At 42.4% G+C, this 25,811-nt stretch overlaps 2 protein-coding genes across 2 annotated transcripts; one reads left to right on the top strand and one right to left on the bottom strand.

Moving 5' to 3' along the window:
* Nucleotides 1-2,886: 2,886 nt before the first annotated feature.
* On the top strand, nucleotides 2,887-4,417 carry LOC145558071 (uncharacterized). Its single transcript, XM_081619221.1, has 2 exons — nucleotides 2,887-3,631; nucleotides 3,761-4,417. The coding sequence occupies exons 1-2, from the start codon at nucleotides 3,041-3,043 to the stop codon at nucleotides 4,415-4,417; spliced, it is 1,248 nt and encodes a 415-aa protein (XP_081475347.1). The 5' UTR covers nucleotides 2,887-3,040.
* A 17,409-nt stretch (nucleotides 4,418-21,826) lies between these two features.
* Nucleotides 21,827-25,528, bottom strand: LOC145558070 (disease resistance protein RGA2-like). Its single transcript, XM_081619220.1, has 2 exons — nucleotides 23,565-25,528; nucleotides 21,827-23,135 (listed from the first exon to the last, which is right to left on the bottom strand). The coding sequence occupies exons 1-2, from the start codon at nucleotides 25,526-25,528 to the stop codon at nucleotides 21,827-21,829; spliced, it is 3,273 nt and encodes a 1,090-aa protein (XP_081475346.1).
* Nucleotides 25,529-25,811: the final 283 nt, after the last annotated feature.

Here is a 25,811-nt window from a genome sequence, read left to right as displayed (position 1 = left end):
TGTTGTTGTCTTGGCTTCGTCACAATTCATCTTACTTGCTTGCTTGATTTATATTCAGATAAATTAGCTTGCACATATGTATTGTAGGTCTATATTTAAGCTCTATGTTCTTTTGCTGAGAAGTTTTATACTTGTATAAACTCCATTTCCCCCCCAAGTGACCTTGTGTGCTGATAGCAGACAAGGTCTACTTTCTGTAAACTATCTGGGAGCGAAAAACTCCGTTTTCCCCCCCAAGTGACCTTGTGTGCTGATAGCATACAAGGTCTACTTGCTGTAAACTATCTGGGAGCGAAAAAACTCCGTTTTTCCCCCCCAAGTGACCTTGTGTGCTGATAGCAGACAAGGTCTACTTTCTGTAAACTATCTGGGAGCGAAAAACTCCGTTTTCCCCCCCAAGTGACCTTGTGTGCTGATAGCATACAAGGTCTACTTGCTGTAAACTATCTGGGAGCGAAAAACTCCGTTTTCCCCCCCAAGTGACCTTGTGTGCTGATAGCATACAAGGTCTACTTGCTGTAAACTATCTGGGAGCGAAAAACTCCGTTTTCCCCCCCAAGTGACCTTGTGTGCTGATAGCAGACAAGGTCTACTTTCTGTAAACTATCTGGGAGCGAAAAACTCCGTTTTCCCCCCCAAGTGACCTTGTGTGCTGATAGCATACAAGGTCTACTTGCTGTAAACTATCTGGGAGCGAAAAAACTCCGTTTTTCCCCCCCAAGTGACCTTGTGTGCTGATAGCAGACAAGGTCTACTTTCTGTAAACTATCTGGGAGCGAAAAACTCCGTTTTCCCCCCCAAGTGACCTTGTGTGCTGATAGCAGACAAGGTCTACTTGCAATAAAATTGAAGTGTAACCGTTCCTAAAAATATATTTTACTAATTTTTTTTTTTAGGCGGGAAAATATTTACACGTGTCACAAATCCTGCCGTTGCTTTTTGAAAGGGCTTGTTAATTAACAGCCGTAGGATTCCTGAACCGCCTTTCATTTCAATTGGCGATTCAGTTTTTCCTTTTTAGATCAAAAATCCACCATTTTTACCATTTCACACCTCTTCTCCTTCTTAATTTTCTCCCGAAAGAAATTCTTATCAATCTTGCGCTTAGTTTGTGCATTTCGTCTCGTCGGGCGTTCCTTCTCTTTCTTCGTCGCTTTCATCTGTAAAAGGCGTTCCTTCTTTTTGCGATTTTCTTCGAAGGTATTTTCGTACCCTAACCCTTGATTTTTATGCTGTTTTATGTGCTTATATTCAATTAAATGTCTGAGGATAGTGTTGAAGAGAACTTTCCTAACCTTAGTACTGCTAGGCGTCGTTTAATTAGGCAGTCTTTAGGTAAAGAAACTGGTAGTAATAGGGGCAATTCATCTTCCCTTTCTGACAATATCGACTATCCCTTTGAGACGTTAACTTCTGAAGAAGAAAAACGTGCTTTTATGATACATAGGACTATTGCTCACCGTGAAAGTGCCTTTCACCCCTTTAACCCTGATATTCCTACCGATACTGAAATTCTTGACGTTGAGCCTGTTAGTGTCCGTTATCACTTACGCAACTTTACTGGGAGACGCTATTTTAACCAATACGGCACTAACGTTGGCAATATAGGTATTAACACTATGCCAAGGGTAAGGAGTACCAGTTATCAGCCTGAAGTTGCTGCTCGTGAAGCCGCCGAGGCTGCCAAAGCAGCTAAGGCAGCTGAGGCCGCTAAGGTGGCGGAATCTAGTAAAAGACCTGGTCAAGGTCAGGTTATAAGTTCTTCTTCAGAAGAACTTGGGGACGACATCCCACCAAACCCCCAGGAAGGTCAGGTATCTCCTGTGCATGATTCTGCCGTCAACTCAGTTTTAGGAGATGACGAAGCTCAGGAAGATAGTGTAAATAACGAGAGTAGGGATAACATTGTTGATTTAACGGCTGAGGTTATCCAAGAGGAGAGTTTGGACGAAGGATACAATTCCGAGACTGACAGGGCTGAATTCCGACAACCCATAGTCCTTGCCAACGATGGAAAAGTTGCGAAGGAAACAATAAGTGAAGCTTTTAGGAAAACGGCAATTACAAAAGATTACTGCCGTCGTGCGAAGAGGTTTTTTAATCTTCCTGACGGCTATGAGTTGTCTCTTCCTCCATCTGGTGCTTCAGTATTGGATTGCCCAGCCGGGTCCGTGGCCGTTTATCTGAGACATCTAGACTTCGGTCTCCGTTTTCCCCTACACCCATTTGTAGCCAAAATTTTGAAGGCCTGGAACGTTTGCTTAGTTCAGCTAACCCCTCAAACTATTCGTGCCGTTATTGCCACAGTTTGGGTTATGCTTTATCGGAACTACCCTTTGACCCTTAATGTATTTCGGCGGCTAATTACCCTGAAGAGAGATGGACAGTCTGATGGGTGGTGGTCTTTGTACACTCAACCTCACAAATATACCGTCCATCCAAAACTTTCTAGCTGCAAAAACTGGAAGGACAAGTTTTTCTTCATGTCTGTTCCAGATGATTATCCCTTGAGAAGGACTTTTTTCAAGCCTCATCCTCATTTTGACTCAATCCCCGAGAGAGATCTCGGGAAACATGAAGAGAGGGCCGTCAACCATTTTGACGTTTCCGAATTCGACGAAGGTGACGGCAAAGTCCGTCTCATTCCTGCGGTGTGGGTGCCGAATGTGAGTTACATTCTGGGCAACGCGCCGCTATCACGCGTCGGTCTCTGTTGGACTGACCAGCATGGTATAACTTACTTTTCCTTTTACTCCTATGCACTCTCTTATTTCTATGACGAAGACGGCATAGCTTACATGCTACCTTCCTCGTCCTTTCTTTATTGTCATTTGTATCTCTCTCCTTTTTTTTTGCATTTTACCGATTTTTTTTATTTCTTTTTCTAGGTACCGACAAGTTGGATAATAGGCTACTCGGCCTATCTGCTGACGGGACTAGGGTTATCAGGCGGTGTCCCAAAGCTTGCGATCCGTACGACACCCTTGCTACTGTTTGCGGTCGCGCTCCAGCCATCAGTGCTAAAAGAAGAGCTGAGATCATGGCCGATGAGAATGCTAAGAAAAGAAAACTTACACCTCTTGCCAATCGGCGGGGTGGGATCGTGATCTCAAGCCCTCGGCAACCTGAAGGGCGTGCCGAGAAGAGAAGGGATCAACCGGCGCCCGAGAAAAATAAAGAGCAGTCGGTTCCTGAGAAGACCCCGACTGCCAGCCAAGTTAAAAGCCCCGAGGCCATTGTGAAGAAGGTCATTCAGGGTATTGAGATTGAAGATCTCACCTCTGCCGAGTCTCCCCCTCAGCCTCAGGTTACAACCGTAATCGCTCCTATGACAGTTGGATCGGACTCCAGCATTCCGGCCTTGACTTATCGATCCAATCAGTGGATCGAACGAGTGTCTGGACGGTTTCCAGAGGAAGTTTTAAGGGGGTTTTCTGTCCCTCCTGGCCATTCCGGCGACCGCTGGCAACCAGCCATGGATGTCGGCCGGAATGAATCCATGATAACCGACGACCCTATGCAAGGTGGGAATCTCGGTTACCGGCTGCTGAGTAACCTGACGCTGCCAATGGACAGACCCGCTGGTCCAATCGGCCCCCTTGCTGCGTCTCATATGCATAATTTGATGAAGGTTAGTGTATTACTTACGCGTATATACTTATCGTCTTTATCTCTTATTACTATTGGTATTTCTATATATATATTTCAAGTACTGATATCGGTTTTTTTTTTTTTTTTTTTTTTTGTATGTATCGTACAGGCCGTCATGTCTGGCACAGAATTGGTTGAGATGTACCGCTATTACCAGGAAAAACATCATCAAGCATCTGCCAACGAAAGCGCCATGCAGGAGGCCATCAAGAATGCTGAAAAGGCCCTCAGTGATCTGAGGAAGATAAAAGAAAATGACGACAAGGAGATGTCGGCCTTGAAGATCAAGGCTGAGAAAGTTGCTGGGTTAGAGTCGGAAGTGCAGAGTCTGAAGACTCAAATTGCCAAAAAAGATGAAGCCATCCAACGTCTTCCTTCCGTCGAGAAGAACCTCGAAGATGCCAAAACCAAAATTAAGAGCCTTGAAGAGAAGGTTCAAAAAATGGAGGCTGACAAACCTGGTATTCGTCAGCGTGCGGTTGGCCGTTATCTAGCGTCCGATGAGTTCTGCTCCAAACTCCAGGACCGTTTCGATGGGGGTTGGACTGCTGCTCAGAGGTGTATTGCCCACGCCGCCGGTTGGAAGAAGGATGATTGGGCAAAAGTTGAGAAGGCTTTCAGCGAGGAAGCCTATAAGATTCCTTCCGGCTTTGAGGCGCAGCAATTCTCCGAAGAAGACTTATATAACTTGGCGCCAACTGCTGACGACGGCCCCAGCAACCCCAGTATTCTGGACTCCCCGGTGCCTGAAAACGGTCAATCTTGAAGGGGCGGGCAGTCATCACCGACATCTTCTTGTGGGTCTTGTATCATTGGGCCTTATCAGCTATAACTTTACTTGTTTTTTGTATGTATGGACATTTCTTTTGACAGTGCTGTTTTATCGGCATATACCCTTTTTTTGTGGTGATGCCTGTCGATTGTTATTTTTATCTATTATGTATTAACTGTGTATAAATTTGTACACTTTTCGCTATAACTGTATTGCTCTCTATCTGCTATTTTCTAACTTGTTTACAATTATTCCAGTATGATAACTGCATAATCTTGCAAATTAAGCATATATATAGAGAAGAACTTGTAAAAAATAAAACTTACTTGGTAGTTTGCTTGAAATCTGCCACTGAAAGCTCTCTAAAGAATGTCGGCCTCTGTAGATACCAGACTTCGAAATTTCATCCTTGGTGGACACTTTATCAAGACTGCATTTTAAAAGGTGCCGACATACTATGGATACCATTATTGTACTGAAAACTTTAAACATTTTTTGAAATTTTAAATATTCTTCAAATAACATATCATCATGCAAACAACATACCATACAACCTCCAATAGCATATAATATATCCAAATAACATATCCAAATAACATATCATCATGCAAGCAACATAATATATCATTATGGTACTCCTTGCCCCCCTTAGTATACATAGTTCTTCTCGGAGCTATGTATACTGATTCGTAACTGGCTGTTGGTAGTTCAGATTATAACAACGGTCACCCACTGCTTTGATATTACAGTCAGTTAGGTACCCTCTCGGCGATCACATTCTGAGCTATGCCTCATGTCGGCATATACTCGAATTGATTTGGCCGGTATTTATACTTTGAACCAGCAACCTCATGAGTTAACGTATACAACTGATCAGGTTGTACAACTGTTAACTGCATGGAAGCGGTTTTGAGCTGTCCGTCCCATTTAACGATGTTTTGTTAAATGGAGGATGCCTATTGAAATGCACATTGTCTGAATACTTCTTCATTCATCACCGATATCTTTGTCCGATATCAGCTTCAAAAAGTGAGGTTTATTCTCTACACATAGTATTTTTTCAATACAGCTGAATTCCATACATTCTTTAGAGGAGTCCCATCCAAAGTTTCCAAGTAGAATGACCCTTGGACGATGATAGCTTTAATCCGATAAGGTCCTTCCCAGTTTGCAGTCAGTTTCCCGTCTTCATTTCCCTTACCGGTTGCGGCGGTTCTTCGTAGCACCAGATCCCCTATCTTTAACGGCCGATGGGATACCCTTCTATTATATGCCCTAGACATTCTTTCCTTGAATGCAGCTGACTTAACGGCTGCTTTTTCTCTTAGTTCTGGCAAGAAATCCAGTTGTTGTCGTAGGAGTAAATCATTTTGATCTTCACAGTAATGCTGAACTCTGAATGTCGGCAGTCCAATTTCTGCCGGTATGACTGCTTCTGTCCCAAAAACCAGGTTATATGGTGACTCTCCTGTGGCCTCTCTTATTGTTGTCCTATTTGCCCACAATATCTCCGGTATCAAATCTGCCCACAAACCCTTTGCATCTTCGATTTTCTTCTTTATGGCCGTTATGATCTGCTTGTTTGCTGCTTCTGCCTGGCCGTTTGATTGTGGATGGCATACTGCTGCATATGCAAACTTCACTTTATACATCATCAGAAGATCTTTGACTGGCTTGCAATCAAATTGAGTTCCATGATCAAAAACCATCGCCATCGGCAACCCAAACCTTGTAAAGATATTTTTCCATATAAACTTCTTCACTTCTGCTGCCGTGATCTTTGCTACCGGCTCTGCTTCTATCCACTTTGTGAAGTAGTCAATTCCTACTATCAGATATTTTCTGCCTCCTGTGGCTGATGGGAACGGCCCTACTATATCCATTCCCCACTGGGCAAATGGAACTGGGTTTAATATCGGCGTAAGGTCATTTGGGGGGAGGTTGATAACTGGGGCATACTTTTGGCACTTCTCACATTTTCTAACATAAGCCAAAGCATCGGCGTTCATTGTCGGCCAATAGTATCCCCTTCTCATAGCTTCTCTGGACAGGGCTCTTGCCCCAAGATGATTTCCACAACTTCCTTCATGCAATTCTTCCATTAACTTTACCGATTCAGATCCTGTTATGCATCTCTGTAACGGCAGTGAAAACCCTCTTTTATATAACTGGCCTTGATACATAACAAACCACACACTATCCTTCTGTAACTTCTTTAACTCCCCCTTGTCTGTCGGCCCTACACCATGAACAATGTATGCCAGTATTTTATCATACCACTGATCCCCTATCTCAACAGAACAGACAGTTGCCGGTATCTCATCTATGCTTCTCTGCCTGAGTATCTCAACCATTACTGTTCTCTCCAAGTCATTAAAACTTGAACTTGCCAATCTTGCCAGTGCGTCTGCTTGAGCATTTTTCAATCTGGGAACTAATTTAATCTCAAAGTATTGCAGCTGAGCCGCTAACTGCTTCATTTTCTCCAAATACTTCACCATTGCCGGCTCTCGAGTTTCATATTCCCCACTGAACTGGCTTGACACCAGCTGTGAGTCAGTTGTCAGAACTAGCCGTTTTGCCTCTGCCGCTATCGATAGCTGCATTCCAGCCACTGCAGCTTCGTACTCGGCCTCATTATTTGTTGCCTTGAACTTGAATTTCATGGCGTATTCAAATATTTTTCCGTCTGGGGCCGTTATCACAATTCCAGCGCCTGCCCCCGTTGCTGTGGCTGACCCATCAACGAATACCTGCCACGTCCCCAACTCTTCTTCTTCATCTATGTATGTGGTTTCTACAATGAAATCTGATAGTGCTTGAGCCTTAATTGATGTTCTAGGCTTGTAACTTATCTCATACTCCGACAACTCTACTGCCCATGCAAGTAACCTTCCAGACGTATCCATTTTTCGCAATGATTTCTCCAAGGGATGGTTGGTGAGGACTTCTATCGGATGTGCGTCAAAGTAAGGTCTTAACTTCCTGGCCGCTATTAATACAGATAAAGCCATCTTCTCTATAACTGGATATCTTCGTTCTGCCGCATTCAGAACATGGCTGACAAAGTAAATCGGTTGTTGACGTCTCTTCCTTTCAACCAACAAAACGGCTGCTACCGTTTTTGGTGACGCCGAGATGTATAACTGCAATACTTCTCCCTTCTCAGGCCTGGCAATTGTGGGAAGAGATTTGAGATGATTCCTCACTACTTCCAAGGCATCACTTTGTTCTTTTCCCCACTCAAACGCCTTATTCTTTCTCAGCACCATAAAAAACGGAAGAGCCTTATCAGCTGATTTGCTGATGAATCTGGTTAACCCTGCCATCCTGCCCGTTAACCTCTGTATATCACGAATGGTTTGTGGTTGTTTCATTTGAAGCACTGCATTCACCTTATCTGGATTCGCATCTATCCCTCGTTCACTGACCATAAAGCCCAGAAACTTCCCTGATCTCACTCCAAAAACACACTTCTCCGGATTCAGCTTCATTTGATACTTTCTCAAGGTTTCAAATGTTTCCTTCAAATCGGCTACATGGTCTTCTGTGCTCTTGCTCTTAACTATCGTATCATCTACATATACCTCAACATTCCGCCCTTTCTGTTTCTCAAAAATCTTATCTACCAACTTCTGATAAGTTGCCCCAGCATTTTTCAGTCCGAACGGCATTGCCTTATAACAATACACACCTGCATCCGTTATGAAGGCCGTTTTATTCCTGTCGGCTCTATGCATGCTGACCTGATGATACCCTGAAAAAGCGTCTAGAAAACTAAGCATTGCATGACCGGAGGTTGAATCAACCAGTCTATCAATCCGAGGTAGCGGATAGCAATCTTTTGGGCAAGCTTTATTCAAGTCTGTAAAATCTACGCACATCCGCCATTTCCCTGTCGGCTTTCTCACCATAACTACATTTGCCAACCATTCTGGATACGTGCAGGGCTCTATAAACCCTGCCGCCAAGAGCTTATTCACCTCGGCCTGGATCGCCTCTATTTTCTCAGTCGAGAAGTTGCGCTTCTTCTGCCTTATCGGCCTGAATTTTCTGTCAACATTCAGCTTATGTTCCATTACCTCAGGATGTATTCCTGGCATCTCACTGGCCGAGAACGCAAAGACATCAGCGTTCTCGCGCAATAAACTTATCAGATTGCACCTAGTCTCCACATCCATATCAGCCCCAACTTTCACTGTTCTACTGGGGTTGCCTGGCTGTAACTCAACTTGGATGGTTTCTCCTCCTGGCAACGGCCTTGGTGTTTCTTCGGGCCTTGCATCGAAGTTTTTCATGGCCAGATCTTGCACTGTCGGCTCACTCTCCTTTGCTGGGTTACATGGAACTGCAGTACTTCCAACTGGGTTCTTCAACGCTGTTACATAACAGGCTTTTGACATAACCTGGCCTCCATACACCTTTTCCACGGCTCCCAGGTTTGACACATAGGCTATAGCCAAATGGTATGTTGATACCACAGCCTGCATGTCATGAATTATCGGTCTGCCGATAATTGCATTATAAGCCGACTTGACATCCACCACTAAAAATTCTGCCATCACATCCCTTGCTTGTGGCCCATCACCCATCCTTACAGGCAACACAATACTCCCCTCTGGCCTCACTGTCGACCCATTAAAACCAATTACGGGATATGATACCGGCTTCAAGTATTGTCTTCCGATATTCATCTCTTTAAAGGCTTGAATGAACAGGACATTTGCCGAGCTACCCCCATCTACTAGTACTCTTTTGACATCAGCACCATTTATCCTGGTTATCAGGACTAACGGATCGTCATGCGGGAATACTACACCTCGTGCATCCTCTTCTGTAAATACAACTTGCGGTATTGATGCCGGCCGAGGACGATTGTCTATATCTAGAGCACACACCAGATGTCGGTGCTCCGCCAAATGTTTCTTTGCTCCACTAATCGTTCCCCCATGAATCGGCCCGCCCGTTATCACATCTACTCTTCCAGTAGATAACGGCGGCATTCCCGTGTCCCCTTGTCGGACTATCCTCCCTTGAGTCCTTTCGGGCCTCGCTTCTATTTGTTGCCTCTCAGCTATTTGCGCTGGTTGTTGATTTCTACCAGTATTCAACCGATACTGTGCTAAGTGCCCTTTTCTAATCAACTCCTCAATATTATCCTTCAACTGAGTACATTCCTCTGTGTAATGTCCCACATCCCTATGAAACATACAATACTTCTTTACATCTCTAGACTTCGCCTTCATCGGAGTCGGCCTTGACCAATCTTCTCTATTCTGATTCACTGAGTAGATTGCGGCCCTTGGTGCATTCAAGGGAGTGTAGGTGCTGTATCTCATTGGGAGTCTTGTCGGCCTGGTATCTTGCCGACTTCCTCCTCCCCTTCCTGGGGCAGGAGCTCTTGACCTGTTTCCTCCAGATGAAGTCCCTTCATACTGACTTGGTCCCTTTCCAGCTGCCACATGTCTACTACTTGTTTTCATCAGCTCTTCACTTTTTATGTAATCATGGGCTTTACTGAACGCCGCTGCCAATGTCGGCAGGCTTTTTCTTGTTAGATATCTTTTGAAATCCGAATCAACCAACCCATTCATCAAAGCCATCACGGCTATCTCCTGTTGCAACCTCGGAATTGTGTTTGCCTCATTATTAAATCTCCTGATATAATCCCTCAAAGATTCATCCGGTTTCTGCTCTACAGCCATCAATTCTCCAGAAGTTCTCTGCCTTACACTATTACTGACATATTGCCCTACAAACATCTCAGTCAGTCTTTCAAAGCTGTCTACTGACCCAATTTCAAGGTTGTTGAACCAATCGGCTGCAGCCCCAATCAGAGTTGTCGGAAATACCTTGCACCAAACTGCATCCGAGTTTGTGTATAGCATCATGTGTCCCTCATAGGACGTTATGAATCTTGCTGGATCCCCTCTTCCATCATACCTACAAGTCGGCATTTTCACCTTCTCCATTGGTTGATCCAAGATGTGCTGGGCAAACGGGGATGCCCTTAACTGCACCACCGTGCGCACTGCTTGCCCTTCCACTTGCGAACTCCTTTGTTGCTGAGTTCTGGTGCTCATAGCACGGCTCGAGGATTGTTCATCCTGCCGTAATGTTGTATGCGTCCTTACCGGCGACTCATGTCGGGGCCTCCTTGACGGGTTCTCCAACTGATTATACTGTTCTTCTTGGTTTCGGTGCAATACTCCTCTTTCTGCCTGAGCAGCTTCTCTTTCAGCTCGTGCTGCCTCTGCTTCCTTCCTTTTCCTACTCATTGCACTCATCACCCTGGCAGCCGTTTCCAACTCATCCGGGGTGAATGCTGCCATAGGATCCTCTGCCTCCCCTCCTCCTGCTGGGGGAGTTATCGGCATATGGAACTGGTTATCCTCTAGGGTATGGGTTTCATCTACTATCTCCACCTGGGGTTGTCCTACTGGTGTTCCATTGTTTCCAGTCATGATTGTTGTTGTTATACACGTGTTTTATTTTTGTGTGAGGTTCTTAGGCGATAGAAGTGATCAACTGCTCCCCTCCTTCTAGCGCCAAATTGTTTCTGTCTGATCCCGACACCACAGAGAACTTGGACTTGAGATCCTGATACTCCTATCGGCAAGCTGAGAACCTACACAATGAGAAGAAGTTAGCTAACCCCGGGGTGATCCGGGGATAACCACTCCGATGATAAAGTCAGAAAGGTGTTTAAGAAAAAGAAAGTAAGAGAGAGAAAAAGTAGAGAGAGATTAGAGAGATAAAGAGTGTAATTAATGTCCTCATTAATGAGGTCTTACCTACTATTTATAATGGTTTATCTTGACAGGTGGCTCTCATCCATGCAGAGCCTTTTGTGCCAAGTGTCGAGCTTCTGTTGCCACGTGTTACATTTCGGTGGGCCGACATGTCTTCAATCTGTGACATATCAGCATCTTCTCCATGATTACTAAAACCTGATCATGTTTTCATAAGATATCGGTCATGCCAGATATCATCCCATACACCTAGGGTCTGGAATAACCATGTTTAATAAAACCTAACAATTAAAGCTAATAAATCAAATTGCATACTAGTACTGAATATATGTCTTCTAAACCTACTTTTAAGAATTCTTGAATCAAACCATCCGATCACGTCTTCGATCACAACAAAATTATTCCTTCATATTCTTTTGAAATTTGATCCAAATTAAAGTACCCCGATAAGATTTAATGCAACAGTAATAATTTTGATCGACATAACGGACATGTTCTTTTTCTCTCATATATCCAACCAAAAAAGCATTTCTTGTGATATACATGAGAGCAAGGAAGCATCGCCACATTGTCCGACTTCCCAAACTCCTCTAAACAAATCGTGCAATTCTCCTTAGCCCCTGAATAACCATTAGAAAACCTTACTCCACTTGCTTCTAGACGAAACTCGATAATCTCCTCATTGTCGATATCATCATCCAAGAACATAGGCTCATCTTCCTCCTCCATCAGCTCATCATCATAGTCGTACTCGTGATCATCACCATCCTCCTGCTCGTCATTTACATGGTACACTTTGACCTTGACGTACATAACAAGTGACTTACGACCAAAGTTACGAACATGATCAAGCAGCAGGTCACAACTTCGTACCACAACATTAAGAATAGAATCCGAACCATCAACATTAATATCATTATCCTTGAGGCAATTCATGACGGCATCTTTCCGTTCCCAATTAAAACAAGGCGACTCTCTCGCAAACTCAAAACTCACATTCTTTGTTGGTACGTCGTTAAGGCCGTCTTCGTAGTACGATAGGTGGACAGTAAAGACATCATCAACTGGCTTTTGGTCATCATTATTGTTTTCCTCCATTATCGAAGATGAAATTTCTACCCCTCGACTATTATTTGGGGATATAAACGCCATTACTGCCATGTTAGGCAAAGTTGAGGTTGAAAGGCTTAATTAGATGTTAAAGAGTATATAAACTTTAATTAATAAAAGGCTTTTTGATATTATTACTTAAACATCCATAATACATAATGATCGTATATATAGAAAATATGTAAGTGGCTGATCGACTTGCCCACCAAGCAAGCACGCGGATATGCCTAATTTTTATTTTTGGACTAGTATACCGATATCTTCCAAGGATACTTATCTATTTTTTATTTTATTTTTTTGAAAGAAAATATATTTTATTATCTTATTACCGAGTATTACTTAAAAAAAGTATATTAGTTACGTACAAATTAATTTAACAAACTGAATGATTATAGGGCAAAGATGATCTTATTAGCCGCGCATAGTCGTCCCTATTTGATTGATTTGGAAATATAAAAAATAGTATATTTCTAAAATAGCTGTAAAAATAAAAATAAATAAATAAATAAATAAAGATAACTAAGGATTCGTTTGACATCGATGTGGTTTTTAGTTTTTTGGTTTTTTATTTTTCAAACTTATATGATGTATGTCATATAATGAAACAAAAATTAGACAAACTTATTAAAATTATGATATTTTTGAAAACTGATAACAAAAAAGTAGAAACATCTTTTTCTTGTTTCTTATTTTTGGTTTTTTGTTTTCAATGCCAAACAAAAAATAATGCCAAACAAGCCCTAATATATACTCTAAATTTGATTGATTTGGGTGCACTATTTGAAAAAAAATATTAAAAAAATTACACATTAGCCGTAAGGTACGACATTCCGCTATTTTCACTATCTTATTACATTCATCTTATTGACTATCTTTTTTTTTTTTTTTTTACAGCTCATTTTGGAAATATATTTTTTGTTTTTACAGATATGAATATTGAATAAGGAGATATTCAAAATCAGAGAGATATACAAAATCTATATAGAATTCCCATTAATATTTGGAAAGATATAATAGGCATAATTTAGGAAATTCCTTGCGTTTAAAGAAAAGTTCTTTTTTAAGGGTTTGTTTTGAGCATTTTATAGGTTAGATATACAAATTGCACTTGTAATTTTCTTTATTCTTGAAAATAAAGTGAAAATACCACAAATAGTTATTACTTTAATATTTCCATGAACACCCAAACCATGAATTCCTCCTTATTGTATTCAAGGTCAATTTCCGGATATGATGTCTTATCTTGGGCAGTTGATGATAGCCTTAATCGCCAACTTGACGACGTCTTTACAATCCATATATGTTACAATGATAGCCGCATCCCTAACGGAGAAAAAATTGTTACGCATATGTTAGATAGAACTACTGATTTCGAAGATGAGCTTACAGAATTGGAAGTTAAGGAGTGGCTTGGAGAACTTTACGAGGATGAATATTCTGATGAATGTGTCTATGAAGCAATTGAACAAAGTTGTCAGAAACTTCTAGAAGATGTTGAAACTAAAACGCGTACTTCTCTTGCATTGATAGTCAAGATAGTCAAGGTGGCTGAGACTATGGATATGGATATCGAGGATGTTGCTAATAATAATAATAATAATGATTTCGAGGAAGATATGAATGAGGATTATGATGATATCGATGAAGAGCTTAGGATGGAAGTGAAGAGTTTCCTACGGAAAAGGGAGTTCCTAAGGCCTATGAATAAAGAAGGGTTTTCATCAAGTGAAGAATCGAGGGGTCGTTGTTCGATTTGCTTGGAGGAGTTTGATAAGTCGGATGATGGTTGTGATTTGTGAACAAGAAGGCGCATTTCTTCCTTGCTCTCATGTTTTTCATGGGGAGTGTATGGTTTCTTGGATTCTTGAGGGGAAGAATACTTGTCCATTGTGCCGATTTAAGTTTATGCCTTGTTATTTGATCTTGATGAAAATTAAGTTTTATTATTACGCCTTCTTGTGTTAAGCCTTTAAGGGTGGTGTTATTATTGATGTATAAAAGAAAAAGTTCAAAGTTATTACTGAATATATGTTTCACAAATCTTCAAATAACTCTGTTTATTTTTAACCATGTTTTAGGCTTTTATAACTTCTTGACAATGATTATAATTCACAATTATATATTGTTATATAATACTTATCGTATGAAACTTGACATTGATTGTGTGACAACAATGATCCTTTATTAGATATTGTAGCTTTGGATGCGATTGTTAAAGACATGCTGGATGACTAATCATATAAAGAACCGTTCAATAAAAAAAAAAAAGAAAAAAAAAATCATATAGAGAAAAAAGACTTGCCAAAGAGGCAAAGAGCGTGGAATTTTAATGTTCTACTGTAGTAATTAGCATAAGGAAATTAGTTTGAGACTATCGGAATTCAGAGTATTTACTTTCAATCCAAGATATATCAACCATTAGACAACCAAAAGTTGATTTACATTTACATCATCAGTCCAATTGTTCCTACCTGTAACAAGCTTTGCATATTTAAGGAAACCATATAGGTAGTACATTGAGATAAAGAGAGGCAAAAAAGGAGAATCTTATTTATACGTACGTTCTTCGTAGAGGAGGTAAGATTGATGATTCTTTTTTAAATTAAAAGGTAAGAAATTTGTATTAAACAAAGAATATCGATCGAGTTCAATACAAAGACCCTAGGGAGGGACTTACCTTCTAGGAAGGGCCTTCCCAATGCCTAGGATCTCGAAAAACTGAGCTTATGAGCAAAATCTAACAACTGCTAGTAAAAAAATGGACCAATAAAAAAGAACAAATAAAAAAGAACCGATCTAACATAGCTGCAGCCTGCGAGCTGAGAAATATATGTAACATTACTTGTTCTGTACGAATGGAGAAATGTGGGCTTGCCTGTAGGAGGCATAGAGCTCAGCCTACTGATCTGAATACTTGATCAACGGATGTGTTAACATCAGATTGAGGGACATAGCTATTGTAATCAATGCTCTTGAAGGAGGCGTTACAACAGAGAGTCTGCTTGAACTTCTTACTGAAAGCAGCTGTAGCATATACAGAAATAAGTAAGACTACTTGATAACAAGAAAGCTGCTAAATCAAGTAAAATAGACGCTGTAAATAATAAGGTCGTGATTGATCTTTACCTTGAAGGACTTTGCATTATGTTTTGTATAAATACACTAGGTACTGGTGGAGCAAAAATCATTTTATAGGAATCAGGATATTCTAAGCCATATTTGTTCATAAGAACAAAAAGCTAGTCTTGCTCAAAACGACATTGACAAGTGACAGGCTGACAGCTCCACCCTTGTCATAGTGTTAGAATCCAACCTCTTTATTATGTATTCTTCTTTATTTTCCTTGTAATTTCCCCTTTGTAATGTCTCTTTAGTCCTTCTTTTTATTTTCTAGGCTCCAGGGAGAATTATTGTGTTACTGTCATTTCAATGTTCACTTGTAATTCTCTACTAATGCAATATAAAGCTCTTTAGGGAGCGCATGGTTATTCAATCTACGCTCTCTACCCCTTTGCTATTGCTTTAAGACTTGTGTGTTGTTTAAGCCTTTATAGATATTGTGCTTACCTTGTTTTAAAGCATACCCTCCAAACCAAGAGACCCTCAAAAGACGCCCTCATCTAGTCGGTTCTGCTTGTGCCCGCTTCGAAGTATCGGCCGTCACAAGCCCCGGCCTAGCACCCGTTGTTGACGAGTGCTTTCTTAAGATACCTTGGTCCGTGTTGCTGTGTGCTTACGAACCTCCCTCACTTTAGGCTTGCGTCCTTGTCGCTAATAGACAAGCGCGCGCCGCACGATCCGGTGTCAAAACTCTCGGACCGTGACAGCTGGTATCAGAGCCAAGTTAATCGAAAATGTCGCTCGACGAGACGCTAGAATACTCATGGGAAGAACGACTTGCATGGCTTGAAGGCAAGTCGGAAGAGTGGGCTGTATTGGGAGAAAGGTTGCCTAAGCTCGAAGATATTGTGATAAAACAAGCCGAGCAAATAGAGAGGCTTACTTCGGCAATCGATGGGTTGACGGAGCAGCTTAACTTTGTGCAAGGCGTAGCTGACGAGGCACAAGATAAATGTGCAACCTTGATGCATGCTCAAAGAGGGCTCGGGGGAACCGGAGGTGCTAGAATAAAACCTCCCAAACCTCGAACCTTCAATGGCACGAGAGATTCGAAGGAAGTGGATAACTTCATCTTTGACATGGAGCAGTACTTCCGTATCTGTCAGTTGGAGGATGGACTAAAAGTAGATACTGCCACGATGTATTTAGTGGACGACGCCAAACTCTGGTGGCGCACGAAGTACGCCGACATCCAAGCTAAGAGGACGTCGGTAGACACGTGGGAAGATCTAAAGAAAGAATTGATGGCTCAATTCTACCCGGAAAACACTGAGTTCATTGCTCGCACCAAGCTTGCGACTCTGCAACACAAAACCTCCATTCGTGAATATGTAAAAGAATATTCGGCTTGCATGTTGGAGATCCATGACATGTCGGAAAAAGACCGTCTATTCAACTTTGTGCGAGGTCTAAAAGATTGGGCCCAAAGAGAGATATGGCGCCAGAAAATTGATACCTTGTCAAGTGCTATAGCTGCAGCTGAAAGGTTGATGGATTATTCATCAGAGAGGGTGCCTAACCAAAAGAAGAGGAACATGGGGTCAACTTCAAGTACTCCGAAGAGCACTAGTGGTAACTCTCAAACCAGCTCGAACAGTGTTGGGAACAGATATAGGAGTGGGGGAGAGGACTCATGGAAGGGCGGAGTCGCGACATCCACAAACAGAGGTGGGCCCGCCGGCTCATCATCATCATGGAACAAACCCCTCACTTGCATACTCTGTCGCGGACCGCATAAATGGTTCGAGTGCCAGCACAAGGCGGAAATAGACAACCTCCAGAAGAAGTTGTCCACGATGTCCTCAGAACCCACTAAGGGAGATGACAAAGAGGAGGACGTTGTCAGCGAAGAAGAACCCTCTAAGTTAGGGGCAGTGTATTATATGTGTGCAATGGAAAAAGAGACATACGGGAACAAGAGCCGAGCCACCAGCTTGATGTACGTTGAGGTCGTGATAAATGGGAAGAAAGCCCGGGCAATGGTTGATACGGGAGCTACCCACAACTTTGTCACCAAGCGAGAGGCAAGCAGATTATTAGGCCTGAAGGCCGTGCATAGTGGAGGTCGAATGAAGACCGTTAACTCTGAAGCTCAGCCAACTTGTGGGGTGGCAAAGAACGTACACACGAAGATTGGGGAGTGGAATGGGACTCTGGATTTCACAGTGGCCACAATGGATGATTTTGAGCTGGTTCTCGGGATGGACTTCCTACACTCCAGTAAGGCTGTCCCGATGCCCCACCTAGGGTCCTTACTTGTGACCAGCCGCCAACCATGCCTCTTGCGGACACACACCCAAGCAGAAGAAGGGAAAGAATTGAAAGGCCCCCTCCTCTCGGCAATGCAACTCAAGAAGGGGATTAGGAGGAATGAGCCTACGTTCCTTGCTACTCTCTCAATGAAGGAGGAAGAGGAGGAGGGGGACATTCCCGAGGTCATTAGTGAGTTACTGGGGGAATATTCTGACATCCTCCCCAAGGAGCTCCCGAAATCTCTTCCCCCTCGAAGGGCCATAGATCACAGCATTGAGCTGGTGCCCGGTGCCAGACCACCCGCGAGAAGTCCCTATCGGATGGCCCCTCCAGAGCTCGCAGAGTTACGAAAACAATTAGATGGGCTGTTGGAAGCCGGATTTATCCGTCCTTCTAGAGCTCCCTATGGTGCGCCGGTCCTTTTCCAGAAGAAGCAGGATGGGAGTTTGAGATTGTGCATCGACTACAGAGCCTTAAACAAGCTTACGGTGAGGAACCACTATCCAATTCCTTTGGTGGCTGATTTGTTCGACCAGCTAGGAGATGTAGTGTACTTCACCAAGCTCGACCTAAGGTCTGGATACCATCAGGTTCGAATTGCACAAGGAGATGAACCAAAGACGGCCTGTGTCACCAGGTACGGGGCGTTCGAGTGGTTGGTCATGCCATTCGGGTTAACAAATGCTCCTGCAACATTCTGTACGTTGATGAATCAAGTTTTCCACGAATATCTGGACAAGTTTGTGGTGGTCTACTTGGACGACATCGTAATCTTCAGCAACACCCTTGAAGATCACTTAGAACACTTGAAGAAAGTGTTTAAGAAATTGAGACAACATCACCTGTTCGTGAAGCGAGAGAAATGTGCCTTTGCGAAAAAGGAAGTAAGCTTTCTGGGTCATTTCGTAGGAGGTGGCCACATAAGGATGGATCCGAAGAAAATCCAAGCCATTAGTGATTGGCAAGCACCAAGGAACGTCTCGGAGCTAAGGTCGTTCTTGGGGTTAGCTAATTACTACCGACGCTTCATTCAAGGATACTCTGAGATAGCGAGCCCTTTGACGGAGTTGCTAAAGAAAGACAACAAGTGGGATTGGTCAGAGAAACAACAGGGGGCTTTCCTCAAGCTCAAAGAAGTAGTAATGAAGGAGCCGGTCCTAGCGCTCCCCAACATCAACAAGCCGTTTGAGGTTGAGACAGATGCATCTGATTATGCTTTGGGCGGGGTCTTACTCCAAGAAGGACACCCAATCGCTTACGAGAGCCGGAAGTTGAGTGATGCAGAAAAGAGATATGCAGCACAAGAAAAAGAGCTCTTAGCGATTGTTCACTGCTTGAAGGGGTGGAGACACTACTTGTTGGGCTCGAAATTCATTGTCCGCACCGATAACACGGCGGCTAGCTACTTCCTCACCCAACCAAAATTAACGGGAAAGGAGGCTCGTTGGCAGGAGGCCCTTGCCGATTTTAATGTGGAGTTCACTTACAGGCCGGGAGCAAGCAACAGAGTCGCCGACGCCCTGAGTAGGCGTGCGGATCTTGCCGCAACATACAAGCTTGCCCCCATGACTTCAAGCAGCATTGCCACGACAGTTAGGGATCAAGTTCGAGCTTATCTACCAGATGACCCGATGACAACTACCTTAACGAAGATGATTGAAGAAGGGAAGACCAGACGTTTTTGGATGGAAGATGGTCTCATCTTCACCAAAGGTACAAAACTTTTCATCCCTAAAGCAGGAGGATTAAGGAAGATGTTGTTGAAAGAATGCCACGATACTCTGTGGGCGGGACATCCAGGTTGGCAAAGGACGTTAAGCTTACTCTCCATGGGGTATTATTGGCCCGGGATGAAGGAAGACGTTATGCACTACACCCGAACTTGCTTGGTTTGTCAACATGACAAGGTAGATCGTCAGAAACCTGGAGGCCTCCTAGATCCCCTCCCTGTTCCGTCACGTCCGTGGGAAAGCATCTCGATGGACTTTATCAGTGGTCTCCCCAAAGTAGAGCAGTATTCAGTTGTGATGGTGGTGATCGACAGATTTTAAAAATATGCCACCTTTGTTCCCTTGCAGAAGGCCTGCGGTGCTGAGGAGACGGCGTCATTATTCTTCAAACACATTGTGAAGTATTGGGGGTTGCCGCAAAGCATCGTCAGCGACCGAGACACGAGATTCACGAGCATATTTTGGACGGAATTGTTTAAGTTAATGGGGTCCGACTTGAATATGTCTTCGAGCCACCACCCTCAATCTGATGGGCAAACTGAGAGATTCAACGGTCTCTTAGAGGAATACTTGAGACATTTTGTCAGCGCCAATCAGAAGGATTGGGTGAAACTCCTCGATGTTGCTCAACTGTGTTTTAACGCCCAGAAGAGCACAACATCCAACAGAAGCCCTTTTGAACTGGTGATGGGCCAGCAACCCCTCCTGCCTCACACAATAGCAACCTCCGAAGAGGGGAGAAGCCCTTGTGAAGCACGAGAGTTCAAGCGAGAATGGCAGCAAAACATGGAAGTTGCTCGTGCTTACCTAGAGCGAGCATCGAAGAGAATGAAGAAGTGGGCAGACCAGAACAGAAGGTCGTTGGAATTTAGTGTGGGGGACATGGTGATGGTGAAAGTCCTGCCAGAGCAACTCAAGTTTCTTCGAGGAAGAGATCGTCGACTGCTCAGAAAATATGAAGGCCCCATCCGCATCACCAAACGGATTGGGAAGAGTGCGTACAAAGTTGAACCGCCAACGTGGATGAGGATACACCCAGTCTTCCACGTTAGTCGCCTCAAACCATATCATCCAGATGCAGAAGACGATAGCCGCAACAAAAGCTCCCGCGCCAACATCAGAACCAGGACGAGAACCTCCCCAACAATCGAAGGATGAAGTTGCTATTTCTTTTTCTTTTGTGTGTAAGTTTGTTTGTGAGTCGACGAGGTCGTCGACGGCTTAAGTGGGGGAGGATGTTAGAATCCAACCTCTTTATTATGTATTCTTCTTTATTTTCCTTGTAATTTCCCCTTTGTAATGTCTCTTTAGTCCTTCTTTTTATTTTCTAGGCTCCAGGGAGAATTATTGTGTTACTGTCATTTCAATGTTCACTTGTAATTCTCTACTAATGCAATATAAAGCTCTTTAGGGAGCGCATGGTTATTCAATCTACGCTCTCTACCCCTTTGCTATTGCTTTAAGACTTGTGTGTTGTTTAAGCCTTTATAGATATTGTGCTTACCTTGTTTTAAAGCATACCCTCCAAACCAAGAGACCCTCAAAAGACGCCCTCATCTAGTCGGTTCTGCTTGTGCCCGCTTCGAAGTATCGGCCGTCACAAGCCCCGACCTAGCACCCGTTGTTGACGAGTGCTTTCTTAAGATACCTTGGTCCGTGTTGCTGTGTGCTTACGAACCTCCCTCACTTTAGGCTTGCGTCCTTGTCGCTAATAGACAAGCGCGCGCCGCACGATCCGGTGTCAAAACTCTCGGACCGTGACACATAGGAACTCATCAAGAATTCACTGCAGACTCAATGGAAAGGGGTTAATACAATGATCACCAAGCATTATAAACTTCAGACTGATAAAACAAATTGCATTAGGTACATACTCTAACACGTATGCGACTGGACTAATCAAGAATCACTGCAACCCCCGTTTTAGCTCTCTTACTTAATAAGCTAGACAGGAAAGCAAATTACTCCAAACTTGTTCATCAGAGCACAACCAAATTAAATCCCAATAAACAAGACACTTTCTCTTTGAGATGTGTACATTTATTTCACAATCGAACCAGCAACAATGACCCAGGAGCTGCAATCTAGTCATCAATCAGGTGTGCACACAAGCATTACCCGGATTTCTCCAGTCCAGTCTATATAAGAAAGCAAACACATAATCACACCAGATAAATTAGTAATTGAGAGGGAAAAAAAAAATGAAAAACAATTTAAACGCAGACTGAATGGATTGGAGTGCGCCTACTTATCTGATTTTAATGTCGGGGATGTGTTGTATCTTGGGCCAGTCCTTTCCGTTATGTTATTTACAACTTTTTTGGGGGGAATATTAAATCAAATCTGGGGTATCTGTATCAGAATTGGGAAGAAATTAAAAGGTAAAAAGATAGAATGCAGAGCAAATGGCGAACACCTCAGTGTAAATGTGTAATTGCTTACTGGAATGATATATTGGGGATGTGTTGAATCTTGGGCCAGTCCTCCCCATTTGGTTCGTTGCATCTTTCTTCTAGTTCTGGACATTCGAATATAATAAGGTTCTGAAGTGAGGTAAGGTTCCGCATTGATTCAGGAAGTGATTTAATGGCACTGCAATAAGAAATAGACAGGGAACGAAGACAGTGTTGGAGGGATTTCCAAGGCATGCCGTCATCATCTTCAGAGAAGCTTAGTTGATCATTGCAATCCAAGTGTAATTCCTCCAAGGCAGTGAGATGCTCCAACCCCGCTTTTCCAAGTGTCCTTAAATTTGAGCAAAAAGAAATTTCAAGGCATCGTAGGGAACAAGTGTATTTGTATTTCAGGAATACATCCCCATACTCTGATAAACTCTCCACCTTCTTATTCTGATGTATGTGGAGTTTATTGACTGGATAATGTATTAAGTTGAGAAGACCCACGTCATCTATCTTCACCTCCCTTAGTGTGACGTCACCTTGTGAATTTCCAAAACAGTCAACCTCATCCAGGTCCAAATCTTCGAGGTTTTGACAGGAAGGAAAGGAAGTTAACTTAGGGCACTCACGGATAACCAATTTGGAGAGACGAGGAAATGTGAAGCTACTCCTCAAGATACGGCCATTATCATCATTCTCAATCAACTCCTCTTCCCTCCACCATCCTTTCAAACTATCGAGATGCCAAATGCTGAGTGATTCAAGGGAGGGGAAAAATGCCGTCAAATCTTCTTCGTCATTGCCTTTGTAACTGCTTGTATTCTCCATAAATTCCAGCTTGAACAGACAATAAAGTGACAGTGACTTCAGATTACGCAGTTTACTCAATAAGGGTATCTGCTCCAAGCTGTAACATATATTAAGTTGGATCTCGACAAGATGTGGGAGGGAGAGTGCCCAGTTATCCGATGCTCTACCCCACCTTGGAATCGTCGTACCCTTGTAGACCAATAAGGTGAATTTCTTAACATTTGAAGGTGGCTCTAGCTTTTCCATCACACCTTCCCACTCAAAACATTCATTATTTCCATCCTCATCCACAGAAAATTCGATTTCAACCTCAGTGAGATATTTCAGACCCTTCAAATACTCTCCTCCTCCATCATTCTTGTTAAATTTGCCGATTTTGATCCATATTCGACCTTCTAAGTTGGTCAGGGGTTTAAGGTCTCCGAGTTCTCCCATACATTGTTCCTTTCCAGAAATTCTCTTTTCCATACCCACCACAAAGAATGGTAGCACCCTAAGATTAGTCAACTTACCCATGCCTGATGGCATACTAGCTAAGCTATGACAATAACTTAAATCAAAGTGCCTAAGACTTGTCAGTTGACCCATGCTTGTAGGCATACTACTTAAACTATGACAATTACTTAAATCAAAGTGCCTAAGACTTTTCAACTGCCCAATGCTTGTAAACATACTACATAAACTACGACAATTACTTAAATCAAAGTGCCTAAGACTTGTCAACTGACCAATGCTTGTAGACATACTACTTAAACTATGACAATTACTTAAATCAAAGTGCCTAAGACTTGTCAACTTCCCGATGCTTGTAGGCATACTAGTTAAACTACGACAACCACTTAAATCAAGGTGCCTAAGACATGTCAATTTATCCATGCCCGAAGGCATAAGACTCAACTCATGACAATGACTTAAATTCAAGTGCCTAAGATTAGTTAATTTATCCATGCAAGGCATACCAGTTAACTTTGTACAAAAGCTTAAATCTAAGTGCCTAAGTTTTACCATTTTGCTAAAATCTTTTGGCAATTCCATCAAATTTTTGCAACCATTTAAATATAATGTCTGCAGATTATGTAGCCCAGTAATAGAATAAGACAGTGCCTCTAAATGTATACTCCAAGACAGGTCAAGATACCTTAAATGCAACAGCTTACCAATTAAATCAGACAAACTTTTTATACCTATTGAGTTCAAGCACAACACCCTTAGACACATCCAACTTCCAATATGTGCATACAATAGATCACCTAATCTAGGCTGCATTGAAATAAACGAACGTATCTTACTATCAAATGAGTAACTTTGTGAAAAAGTACCATGAACAAAATACACATGACGAACTTTATCTCCCAATTTGGCTGTATTAGAGCTTACTACACCTAATTCCTCCCTCCCTACTTCTAGAGCAACATCATGCATCAAGTCATGGATTTTCACGGACCCAATTTCACCATATCTATCCTTCTTTACATCTTGAAAGAAACATCTCCGTACCAAAATTAGAAAATGCTCTTCTGCCGCATCTTCTATGCTTTGATCTCTGTCTAGAGACACAATATATCCTTGTGCCATCCAAAGGCTAATCAACTCCTTCCTACTGAGCATAAAATCTTTGGGAAATAGTGCACAATAGCTAAAACAATTCTTCAAAGAGGGTTTAAGGTTGTAGTAGCTAAGCTTTAGTATAGACATAATTTCATTATCACCTTTTCCAATTCCAACAAATCCATTCTGCTCAAACGTCTTCCACTTATTGACATGTTGGCCAAATAGAAGGCTTCCTACCGTCTTTATAGCAAGCGGGATGTTATAGCATTTTTCAACAATATTTTTCCCAATCTCAACTAATTCAAGATGATTTTCATGCTCGTATTCCCATTTGTCAAATGCTACAGACTCGAACAAGAGCCAAGAATTCTCTTTAGACAAACCTTGCAATTTGTGCACACGTTTTTTCCCGATAATTTTCGCAGTGATCTCCGAACGTGTAGTCACCACAATCCGACTACCCTCTTGACCCACCATTAAGAACCTGCACAAGCTACGCCATTTCTCACAATCTTCATTCCATACATCATCAAGAACAAGCAAGTATTTTTTTCCTCTGAATTGCTCTTGAAATTGCTTTTGCACCAATTCCATTGAGGAGGTATTATCAGGCCTGAAACCAGAAACTAATTCTAGAATCTTACAAAGAATGACTTTGACATCAAATGGTTCTCCATCTTGATCAGATACACAAACCCACAGCCTTAACTTGGAATCTGGAAACTCTGCTTGAACCCTTTCATCATTACACACAAGTTGGGCAAGAGCAGTTTTACCTAATCCTCCAACTCCCACAATAGTCACAAAGCGGATACTTTCATAAACATCATTGGGACTAAACAACATATCCATGACAATCTGTTTATCATCCTCCCTCCCAATAATATCTTGTGCATTCACGTAGGAACAAGTTTCCTCTCTCCTTCTACAAATAGGTTTATAGTCAACACTAAGCCCAAATTTGTGATGGTTACTAACAATACTATCCAACTGCTCCTTAATGTCCTTAACCTGACGAGACATTCTATGAGCTTGACTCACCTCCTTTTTCTTACCAGAAAAAAAGTGACGTACCTTTTTAAGGAATTTATCATCCGTGTTACCATCAAGCAGCTTGAGCTCAGCAAGGGTGAAGAACTCATCGAACAGATCATCAGCATCATAAACAGCAGCCTTGAGGTCCTCAATATAGCCTCGTGTTTCGTAGGAGAGTTCCCGCTTGGAGTCAGCATCAAGGAGCACATTCTTGATGGTGGACACAGTTTTGATGAGGTCTTGGAGTTGAGATTTGTAACCCCACATGTCACATATCTCTTTTATGATCGCAGACCCAGTTACTTCAATGAGCCTTTCAGCAAGGGTGATTCCGAGTTCGGCCATTGGAATTGAATTTCAATGAGATGAGAATCAGAAGATGGGAAGAATTAGAATTATGGTCGAATTAGCACTTCATTACTACCTAATTCTAATTATAATGAGCTCTGCTTTTTACTGGGGCTCACTTTTAAAGTCACTTTTAAATAAATTTCAATACCTTCCAGTTGGTTTCCATGAAATAGAATAGAAATGAACAACAAAAAGTAAAGTCATGAAATTATTGAATCATATTTTACATTGTACATTTGACTGTTCGGATTAGTTTGCATATGTGCATATCACCAAT

The sequence above is a fragment of the Chenopodium album genome, chromosome 9 (genome assembly GCF_948465745.1).
Source record: "Chenopodium album chromosome 9, dcCheAlbu1.1, whole genome shotgun sequence".
NCBI classification, from domain to species: domain Eukaryota; kingdom Viridiplantae; phylum Streptophyta; class Magnoliopsida; order Caryophyllales; family Amaranthaceae; genus Chenopodium; species Chenopodium album.
This window is presented reverse-complemented; position numbering and strand designations above follow the sequence as displayed.

Bases quoted from the DNA above. Each gene is read 5' to 3' on its own strand.
- LOC145558070 (XM_081619220.1), bottom strand. From the start codon at position 25,528: ATGGCCGAACTCGGAATCACCCTTGCTGAAAGGCTCATTGAAGTAACT. The intron at 23,136-23,564 runs GTTAACTGGTAT...TTATTGTCATAG, and splicing joins GATTTAAGCTTTTGTACAAA to CTTAGCTAGTATGCCATCAG.
- LOC145558071 (XM_081619221.1), top strand. From the start codon at position 3,041: ATGGCCGATGAGAATGCTAAGAAAAGAAAACTTACACCTCTTGCCAAT. The intron at 3,632-3,760 runs GTTAGTGTATTA...TGTATCGTACAG, and splicing joins ATATGCATAATTTGATGAAG to GCCGTCATGTCTGGCACAGA.